The sequence below is a fragment of the Rhincodon typus genome, chromosome 10, assembly GCF_021869965.1.
Source record: "Rhincodon typus isolate 14 chromosome 10, sRhiTyp1.1, whole genome shotgun sequence".
NCBI classification, from domain to species: domain Eukaryota; kingdom Metazoa; phylum Chordata; class Chondrichthyes; order Orectolobiformes; family Rhincodontidae; genus Rhincodon; species Rhincodon typus.
Genome location: NC_063341.1, coordinates 53082715 through 53094231, shown reverse-complemented (window position 1 = coordinate 53094231; position 11517 = coordinate 53082715). Strand labels below are relative to the sequence as shown.

At 41.8% G+C, this 11517-nt stretch overlaps 1 protein-coding gene across 1 annotated transcript in view; it reads left to right on the top strand.

Annotated features, from left to right (window-relative positions):
• The first annotated feature begins 7102 nt into the window (after nt 1-7102).
• Nucleotides 7103-11517, top strand: part of eif2b3 (eukaryotic translation initiation factor 2B, subunit 3 gamma) — a 126667-nt gene continuing 122252 nt past the window's right edge. Inside the window, exon 1 of the mRNA XM_048602124.1 lies at nt 7103-7162. Coding sequence (XP_048458081.1) covers nt 7103-7162 — 60 coding nt within the window. The remainder of the gene's footprint in view (nt 7163-11517) is intronic.

The window sequence follows — 11517 nt, the reverse complement described above, 5'->3', positions numbered from 1 at the left end:
ACCATAGCTGACATTTATCAGCATGTTCGTGATCCAAATTCAAATAGCAATCAAAAGAAAGAAGCACAGATGAAGTTGCATCTTACTCAAAATACAAATATATAAAATGACATCTGTAAATGACTTCTTTAAGCTAGAAGTTCATGATGACACAAGTTTTAACATTCTTGTACACGTGTTGCTTTTAAAGAAAATAAAGTTGGCATTGGTGGGAAAAGGGATACTGTCTTGTAAATCAGAAGTGTTGTACATCACAATAGAGTGCATAACGCTCAATTGATATGGAAAAGCTCTGTTAGATCTGGGGCTGTATTGTGCAGAATTTGCTGCCCATGGCAATTTAATCATGCTTGTTATTACACTGCAGTATTCTAAAAGTATTTATTATTTGTCCTTTCACTGGTTGTAATGTTTTACTAAGGTTGTTCTGAGAATGAAGACATGCTTCTGTATCAGTCACATGCTATAAAGTTATACATCTACATGACAGATACTTTCATTTCAAGCATGTTATGTCCAGAATTACACTTTTTTGAAGTCAAAATGACCTTGATTAGGACAGAATTCGGAATTTGGTTAAACTTAATAAAGTCTATCCTGTAGTAAAATATGCTGTCAGAGGACTATCTTCTAATTTCAGCAACATGAACCTATAGGAAAGTTCTACGATATGGACTTGAGCACCAACTCCATGATGAAACTGCACATTTTTATATTGAGCTAATTTTCATCTATAGAATAATGGTGTGTCTTTGGTAATTGCATACGGAACATCTTCAGTGTTGCCTATAGTGAGTCAGTACTTGAGTTGTTGTCATGGTCTATGGTGGAATGTTGTATCTGGGAGGGGTGCACTTCATTGCAAGAAGTTAGAAAGATATTTGAAATAAATCTCATGAGAGCCATTGTGTTTGACTGTGTTTTGACTGAATTGCTGGAAAGTATAATGCTTTTACTGCGTTTCCGTAAGAAAAAAATATTGATAGCAAAACAGCTTCATTTTCCCCTCTCACTATCCATTGTTTAAGGTGTGGGTTTTTATAGCAATAGCTAAAATTTTAATAAACGTGCATCAAGAAAGACTAAACTTGCCTATTTAACTGTCTGCCACATAACTTCATATTCAAAATAGGTTCCACTTGATTGTGATTATTGCTTTTAGACTGAACTTGCTTCTAACTTTTTATTGATTCATGGGAAGTGGGCTACATTTCCCATCCCTAATTGTCCTTGAAGATGACGGTGGCCCTGCTTATTTAAACAATACGCTTTATGTAGTGTAATGTTCAGTCCTGTTACAGAGAGAATTCTAAGACTTCAACACGGTGACAGTGAAGGAAGAGTGATATATCTTCAAGTTAGAATGATGCAATATTTGGAGGAAAATTGAATATGGTGGTATTGATGCATCTGCTGCGCTTGACCTCCTAGGTGGTGGTGCTTGGGGGTTTAGAAAGTGCTGTCAAAGCCACTTTGGATGTATTGCAGCACTACATGTTCTTGATGGTACACACTGCCAGTGTGTCATTGGTGGAGGAAGTGAATTTTGAAGCTGGTAAATTAGGTGTTCATTCAGTAAACTGCTTTTTCTTGAATGTCAAGCTTCTTATGTGTTATTTCGGCACATGGACAGTATTTCATTACACTTCTAACTCGTGCCTTGTAGATTTGTTTACAGGACCACAGAATCCTTAGCTTCTGACCTTCTTTTGTAGCACAACTTGTATTCTGCTGGACCAATTCAGGTTCTGGTCAACGGTAACCCCTAAGATGTTGAAAGTGGTCAATTCAGACATAGTACTGCCATTGGATGGAAAGGGGAAATGTTTAGACTTATTGGACACGCTCATCACCGACACTTGTATGTAGCAAATGTAATTGGAGCCCCAGCCAGAGGGGGAGCAGTTTGTAGACAGCGATCATAACTCCGTTCAATTCAAGATCATAATGGAAAAGGACCCAGGATGGACAAAAAAAATCAAAGTTCTGGACTCAGGGTAGGCTTATTTTAAATAAGATCAGAATTGATTTGGCCATAGTGGATTGGGAGCAGATACTTTTAGGTAAATCTGTGTCAGAGCAATGGGACATATTCAAGAAGGAAATAGCAGAGTACAGGGCCAACATATTCCAATAACAAAACAGGGTAGGACCAACAAAATGTAGATTAGGCTGCAGCTAGAGTGTTATGTGCAGTTGTGGTGTTCATATTATATGGTGGAATAGATTTCACCAGGTGAGGGTTCAGAGGAAATTTACCAGGATGTTGTCTGGCCTGGAGATTTTAATTGTGAAGAGAGATTTGGATGGACTGGGATTGCTTTCCTTCCAGCAGAGGAGACTGAGGGGGGGTCATGTGGCTCGGCAACAGCACAACTGATGGAGCTAGTTTGATCCTAAAGGACATAGCCACTTGACTGTGTCTACAGCAGGTGATGATGGAACCAACAAGAGGGAAAAGCATATTTGACTCCACCCTTATAAATCTGCCAGCTGCAGATACATCTGTCCATGACAGTATTGGTAAGAGTGGCTACTACGGTTATTGCCTTCATGTTCTATCACTGTGCTAAATGACAGACTTCAAGCAGATCTAGCACCTCAAAACTGGGCATCCACGAGGCACTGTGACCATCAACAACAGCAGAATTGTACTCCAGCACAATTTGCAACCTCACGGCCCAGCATATCCCCCATGCAAACATTACTATCAAGTCAGGGGATCAATCTGGTTCAATGGGCATGCCAGGAGCAGCACGAGGCATACCTAAAAATGAGAAGTCAATCTGATGAAACTACCCATCAGGACTACTTGCCTGCCAAACAGCATAAGCAGCAAGTGATAGACAGAGCTAAGCAATCCCACAACCAGATCAAAGCTCTGCACTTCTGCCACATTCTGTCGTGATTGGTGGTGGACAATTAAACAACTCATTGGAGGAGGAAGAGGATCCACAAATATCCTCATCCTCAATAATGGAAGACCCCAACGCAACAGGGCAAATCATAAGGCTGAAGCATTTGCAGCAATCGTTAACAAGAAGTGCCAAGTGGATGATCTATTGTGACCTCCTTCAGTGATCCCCAGCATTAAAGATACCAGTCTTCAGCCAATTCAGTTCCCTCCATATAATGTCATGAAATGGTTGGAGGCACTGGATACTGCAAAGGCTTTGGGTCCTGCCAACAGTACTAAAGACTTGACCTCCAAAACTTGTAGCTCCCCCAGCCAAACTCATCCAGTACTCTTACAACACTGGCACCTACCTGACAAAGTGGATAATTGCTCAGTTATGTCCTGTACATAAAAAGCAGGGCAAATTCAACCCAGCCAGTTACCGCCCCATCAGTCTACTCTTGATCATCAGTCAAGTGTGGAAGGTGTAATCAACTGTCTTCCTATGTGCAAGCAGCATCTGCGCAGCAGTAACTTGCTCAATGATGCCCAGTTTCGGTTCCGCAAAGGCCACTCAGCTTCTGACCTCATTACAGCCTTGGTTCAAACACAGCTGAATTCCAGAGGTGAGGAGAGAGTGACAGCCCTCGTCATTAAGCCTGCATTCAACTGAGTGTGGCATCAAGGAGCCCTAGCAAAACTGGAACCAAATGGGTATCAGGGACAAATTCTCCACTGCTTGGAGTCGTACCTTGCACATAGGAAGATAGTCATGATTGTTGGAGGTCAATCATCTCAACTCGAGAACATCTCTGGAAGAGTTCCTCAGGGTGATGTCCTAGGTCCAACCATCTTCAGCTGCCTAATCATCAAGTTTCCCTCCATCATAAGTTCAGAAGTGGGGATGTTTACTGATGATTGCATAATATTCAGAACCATTTGGGAATCCTCTGATCCTGAAGCAGTCAATGTTCAAAGCAACAAGACCTGGACAATATCCAGGCTTTGCTGATAACTGGCAAGTAACATTTTCACCACACAAATGTCAGGCTATGACCATCACCAATAAGAGACAATCGAACGACCACCCCTTGACATTCAATGGTGTTACCATCACTGAATCCTTCACTATCCACATCCTTGCGGCTATCATTGACCAGAAACTCCACTGGACTCACCACATAAACACTGGCTACAAGAGCAGGTCAGAAGCTAGGAATATGACGGCGAGTAACACACCTCCTAACTCCCCAAAGCCTGTCCACCATCTACAAGGCACAAGTCCGTCACCTTTCCGACTACACTCGTAGCTTGCCATCCAGGACAAAGCAACCTGCTTGTTTGGCACCATATCCACAAGCATCCACTCCCTCCTCCACGGATGCTCAGTTGCAGCAGTATGTCTGGCCTACAAGATGCACTACACAAATTCATCTATGATCCCTAGACAGCACCTTCCACACCCAGGATCATTTTCATCTAGAAGGACAAGGGCAGGTGATGCATGGGAACACTACCACCTGCAAGTTCCCCTCCAAGACATTCACCGTCCTGAGGAAACATATCGTCATTCCTTCACTGTCGCTGGGTCAAAATCCTTGAATTCTCTCCTGAATGGTATGTGGGTCAACCCACAGCAGGAGGACTGCAGCGGTTCAAGAAGGCAGCTCACCACCACCTTGTCAAGGGTGACTAGGGACGGGTAATAAATGCTGGCCGGCTAGCAACACCCATATCCCACAAATGAATTTTTAAAAAGTGTTTACATTATTTCTGACACAGTAATGGTGTTCAATCAAACATGCTAATATTTTAACATTTGCTTTGTGTCGTAAACCTTATCTTTATTATTTTGTTACCAATGCATATTTCAGTTCATGCTGGTAATTTTGAAAATACATTTGTTACATCCTGCATTCTGATTTAGAATCAACAAGCTATCCTCCTGACCTGTCTCTTCCTCGGCTAACTTGTACACCTGTTTCAGGGATATTTTGGGAATTCTGCCCACCACAACGATGTTCCATTCACAAATGGAGCACTGGGTTCTACACAGGTGAATGCGTAGCCCAGTCTTTAACGTTATAAGGGCCTTTGGCTTTCTTTGTGTTACTCTGACTCTGGAAAGTCTTCCAAGGCAGTTCATTGGGCCACTGTTACAGGCACTGGTCATCTGCTTTGAATATTAAAATAATCCCATTCCTGTTATTAGAATGGAGTTAATGCATTCTTGAGAAAGCAGTAATGGTGGTGTGGAAGTCTAGGCATTTTGTCCCCTTTAATAGACTTTTAATATCCACTGCAACTAGATAAATAGCACAAATGGATGAACCCTTTTGCCCTGTGACTGTCGACACTAGACCTCTGCACATCATGGCATATTATTTTAGTATATTGCTCGTTGGTGGCCTAATGTATCGCACCAGAAATTATTCTTTGTCTTTGTCATGTCAGGTAGGTTCAGCCACTTGAAGCAAGGAATGAGGGGCAGCACTTACAAAGAAATAATTTAAAATATATTTTTCTTCAGATAAACATCTATCTTCAAAAGGTCACCATTGTGACATATAGCTATGGGTGGGAAAAGTGATCCTATTCTTCTGAACCTTCCCATTAAAATGCAAGAATACAAGGCCAATAATAACAGGTTGTTGCAATGGAGATAGTAAGGACTGCAGATGCTGGAAGCTAGAGTCAATAAATGTGGAGCTGGAAAAGTACAGCCGGTCGTACAGCATCTGAGAGCATGAATGTTAATGTTTCGGGCCAAAACCCTTTGTCAGGACTGGAGAGGGGAGCCTAGAAATAAATAGAGGGAGAGGTGTGGGGCTGGGGGTAGGGGAGGAGACATGGAGATAGGTGGATGCAGGTGGTGGTTGGTCAGTGGGAAGGGTGGAGTGGATAGGTGAGTAGGAAGACTGACATGGGGGTGTGGAGAGATTTTGATGCAGGTAGGGGTTTATTGTGGTTGGTAAGTGGGAAGGGTGGAGCGGATAGGTAAGACAAAAAATGAACAGGTTGAGGGGTGTAGAGAGTTTGAAGCTGGTGAAGTCAATATTCAGGTCATAGGGCTGTGAGCTCCCAAGGCAAAATATCAGGTGTTGTTCCTCCAGTTTATGTTCGACCTCACTCTGCCAGTGGAGGAGGCCAAGGGTGGACATATCACCAGGGGATTGGGAGTGGGAGGGGGAGTTAAAGTGGATGGCAACCAGAAGATCAGGTTGGTTGGTGCGAGCAGAGTGCGGGTGCTCTGCAGAACAGTCTGAGTCTGCGTTTGGTCTCCCCAGTTTTGAGGAGACCACATCAGGAGCAATGGATACAGTAGATGAGGTTGGATGAAGTGTAGGTGAATCTCTGGATTTAGAAGGATTGTTTGGGGCATTGGACAGAGGTGAGAGGGGAGGTGTAGGGGCAGATGTAGCACCTCCTGCGGTTTCAGGGAAAGGTACTGCATGTGGTGGAGGGTTTGTTGGGGAGCATGGAACTGACGAGAGAGTTATGGAGTGAATGGTCCCTGAGCAAAGCAGACAGGGGTGGGGAGGAAAATATCTTTCTGGTGATGGGGTCCAATGTTGGAGGATGATGTGTTGTATTAGGAGGTTGGTGGGGCGGTACGCAAGGTTGTTGCAATCTTTCTTGGAAGTAAGAAACGTTCTTGGTGGGTTAAATACGAAACTTATCTTTTTTTAAAAAAGTACTTTTAAAATTAATTCTGAAGATTGTTTGCAAATTATTTGGAAAAATGAAACTCAAGAATGATATTCCATTATGGTCTGAAGCCCTCTCCCAGGTTCACTTAGAGATCATAACAATTCTTGGGTAGACAAACAGGAGGCTGGGAGAACACAGCAAGCGACAGCAAATTGAGTCCTGAAGAAGGGTAATACCTGAAACATTGACTTCTCCTTTCCTCCAAATGCTGACAGGCTTGCTGTGTTCTTCCAGCCTCCTGTTTGTCTACCTTGGATTCTAGTGTCTGCAGTTTGTTTTTGTCTACAACAATTCCTACATTGTAACTTTTCACAGTGTATAGTTCAGACTGAAGTCTTAGGAATTGCAAGCTCATGCACAGTTAGTAACTCCAAGATCATTGACCTGAGCCATCAACTCTGTTTCCCTCTACAGATACTCTTAATTCTATATTAGATTTCTAGCATCTCCAATATTTTTGACTTCTGTTTTAGTTAGAAGCTTAATTTGTTGACCATGGTGACTTTAGAAAGAAAAGAAAAGCCTGGACGTTCGAAAGAGGCTGGAGCCTCCCAAGTATCGATCTCAACTGAATGTCTTCGAGACATGAAATAACTTGTCATGGATATTGTCAGCTATATGACTATTGTGCTTAAAATCTTATTTTCAACATTAGAACTTAAAATCATTTTTCCTCAATAGGTTAATTTGGAATCCAAAGAATTTTGAAAGCATACTTCGAATGGTTTGTGTTTCTTCTTTCTTTCAGAGTCATGGAGTCTTAGAGGTTTACAGCATGTAAACAGGCCCTTTGGCCCAAGTTGTCCCTGCCACCCAGTTTTCACAATTTCAACTAGTCCCATTTGCCTGCATTTGGTCCATATCCCTCCATACCTATCCCATCCATGTACCTGTTTAATTGTTTCTTAAATGACGTAATTGTACTCCCTTCCGCCACTACCTCTAGCAGCCTGATTCAGACATTCACCACCCTTCGTGAGAAAAAATTGCCCCTCTGGACCCTTTCGTATCTCTCCCCTCTCACCTTAAACCCATGTCTTCTAGTTTTAGACACCCCTACCATGAGGAAAAGCTGTCTGCTCTCTACTTTATCTATGCCTCTCACAATTTTATAGACCTCTATAAGGTCACCCCTCAGTCTCCAATGCTGTAGGGACAGAAATCCCAGCCTAGCCAACCCCTCCTTCTAACTCAAACCTTCCAGCTCAAGTAGCATCCTAGTAAGTCTTTTCTGCACTCTTTCTAGTTTAATAATAACAACTCTATAGTAGAGCAACCAGAACTGCTCGCAGTACTCCACGTGTGGCCTCAGCAATGTCTTGTACAGCTGCAACAAGACATCTCTAATACTCAATCCTCTGACAAATGTAGGCTGGCATACAGAAAGCTGCCTTCACCACCCTGTCCACCTGATTCCCCCGTTTCAATGAGCTATGTACCTGTATCCCTCGATTTATTTGATCTATATCACTCACCATTGACTGTGTAAGTCCTGTCCTGGTTTGTCTTACCAAAATTTAAAACCTTGAATTTATCTAAATTAAACTCCATCTGCCATTCTTCAGCCCACTGGCCCAATTGATCAAGGTGTCGCTGCTTTCCCGGTAACCTTCTTCACTGCCCACTATACCACCAATCTTGGTATCATCCACAAACTTACTAACTATACCTCCTAAATTCTCATCCAAATCATTTATGTAAATAACGAATAATAGTGGACCCAGTACCAATCCCTGTGACGCACCAATGGTCACAGATCTCTAGTCTGAAAAACAACCCTCTCTCACCACCCCTGTCTTCCACTGTCAAGACAATTTTATATCCAACTAACTAGCTCTCCCTGGATCCCATGAGATTTAACCTTACTCAACAGCTTACCATGCAGTACCATGTCAAAGGTCTTGAAAAAGTACATGAAGACAACTTTTACTGCACTGCCCTCATCTGCTTTCTTGGTCACCCCTTCAAAAAACTCAATCAAGTTTATGAGACACTATTTCCCACACCCAAAGCCATGTTGCCTATCCTTAATCAGTCCTTGTCTCTCCAAATGCGTGTCTCTCAGAATCCCCTCTAACAATTTACAAATTCATTGATCATCTTTAGGTATCTCATAGATATGTGATCTGTTAGATGTCCAAATATCCTCCACTAAAAAAGCATCTGGGCTTCTTGCATAAAAAAGCTGTTGTCTAAAGAAGTTTTTGCCTGGGGCCTGCATCTGACTGTTACTTATTGCAGATGCAAAGCTTCAAACAAACTGCATTCTTAGTCAAGGTAGTCTCTGATTTGGAGGCTATCATTAATTTATCTCTTCCTTTCTTGGTGAGTTTATGTGCAAAAGTGAACCATCCTGCTATAAGCTTAAGTGTTGAACTTTTCATTGCAGTTTATTTGATCTTAGGTTTCTTGCTTGAAATCTTATTCCTTTTTGATTTTCATGTCACATTGCTAGAATTTGTGCTTTTGAAGTGAACAGACTATATTGTTTTTGGCAGCTATGGTGGCTCTACTACCAGATCAATATTTTTGTTTCATGCCTATGTTGCATTGATTTAAAAAATTGCAGCACCAGAATTTGGGCATCTGATAATAGTTGCAGTATTAAAACCAGGATTTAACCAAGTCATACGAGATCTGATTCCTATTCTGTGCTGAGTTAACTGATCTCAGCTATATTTGCACGAGATGTAGTACAAATAGCTTCGGTGACTTTGGATTAGGGAACAGAAATACCATCCAGTGTTTCTGTTTCTGATCATTGCTGAGATTTGTGCATAAATGGGAATCAGAATATGTTTGAAACATGTTGCTTCAGGCTTGGATAGATTGCCTATTTCACCGCATAGTCTTGCATGTAGAAACGGCCAATTAGCTGATGCTGTAGACAACTGCATATGCCACCTTCAGGAGAGCAGTAATTTTTATATTTCCTATTTTTTTCTTAGCACGTTAATGTTTGAATTTTGGTATTCTGCATAGATGATCAATGTAGACAGAATTGAGGATAGTTTGCGTTGTCTTCTCACTCGAGTAAATCTATGAGCAGCAGATGGCCAAATAGAATGACAGCAGAATGTGATGTTTATCTGGCTGCATTCCAGTGGCTGAATGTTGAATATTGGGGTCCCTTAAAAACAGAGTTTTCCTAGTATTTACCGTGTAGCATGAGATCTCATTTAAAAGCTATTACAGTCGTAATTAACTTTCCAAAATTCTAGGATATGAAAACAAAGGGAAGAATTACACAAAACACAGAGATCACAATACCTGCTGAACTAATGTCAAAAATTTATCTGGCACCAAATGCACCCTACTAACCATTTGTTGTTTCAGCAAATAGTAAGTATTTCTTTGAAAGAATGGTGAGCTAACCCTAAAATCAAGGGGACAATGATTATCTAGCGTCATGAGTAGTTGTCTCATGGCCATTGGCCAAAAATGGTCAAACAGTTCATTGACACAGCGCAAGCTTCCTGCCCTGAAATTATGTTGTAATGATAAGCTGTCAGGGTAGAGGGATTTCCACAGAGAACAGTCCTTGTCAGGCAGATGGAACTGAAAGGAGAGGAGGAAGACTGAGGGAAGAGTTATCTAACACTTAGGCGAGAGAGGAGGATGCTGACCTTACTACTTTAACTTTAAGACCAAAATGACAGCCTGCTTGTCTTCTGGTATCAGTGAACCATCCCCACGCATCATGGTTATATACTTACTTTAACTAATTAACTAATGTATGATATCTGAACTGCCGCTTCTGAATAATCTCAATAAATTATTAGAAAATTACTTCCAAATTGTTGACTGCCTATATTCGGTAACTGTGATCAACAATGATGTTAGCCTTAAATTTTTTCTCATTACATCATATCTTGTGCTAGTATGCCTATGTGAACTTTGCAAGGCAGTACATAGCATAATCTATGTGCTTCTTGAAGTATTCTCCTCTTATTGAGACAAATTCTTTCAAATTCTGAACTTTATGTTGGCCTTAAAATCAAAGTTTAGGAGTTTGTGGTTGTTGTTTGGATGCAGAGGTTAAACAAACCAAGAGAATTTTTAGAATATTTGTCTTTTGGTATATGGTCCCTGATTTTTTTTTGAATTGAACTTCTTATACGCAGAATCCAATCCTTAAATTCTTTCTTTGATTGGTTTGCTTATTGCATATGAAAAATACTCGTATGCTTTCCTTATTTTTAACTTCGGAAACTTTCATATTGTCATCTGTCCTCAATGTAATTAAACATAGACGACAAAGAACCATAGGTAAGTCTCTATTAAAATGAACACTTTATACATAGCTTAATAGGCGCCACTAGGCGAGATAAGGCAAGGTGAGGAGCCAGGCTTCCCTGAGGTCATGTATTTATTAATGTGTGCCATACTTATGTAACATGAATACCCTCTGTGTACACTTGAGTCTACAATTTGGTTGCTGCTGTCCTGCTTTGATAAAGTTCTGCACGGTAGACTAATTAGTAAAGTAAAACCACATGGGATTCAGGTGAGAGATAGTAGGAACTGCAGATGCTGGAGAATCCGAGACAACAAGGTGCAGGGCTGGATGAACACAGCAGGCCAAGCAGCATCATAGGAGCAGAGAGGCTGACGTTTCGGGCCTAGACCCTTCATCAGAAAAGGGGGAGGGGAAGGGGGTTTTGAAATAAATAGGGAGAGAGTGGGAGGCGGATAGAAGAGGGATAGAGGAGAGGATAGGTGGAGAGGAAACAAACAGGTCAAAGAGGCGGGGATGGGGCCAGGAAAGGTGAGTGTAGGTAGGGAGTTAGGAAGGGGATAGGTCAGTCCAGGGAGGACGGACAGGTCAAGGGGGCGGGATGAGGTTGGTCGGTAGGAGATGGAGGTGCGGCTTGAGGTGGGAGGAGGGGATAGGTGGGAGGAAGAACAGG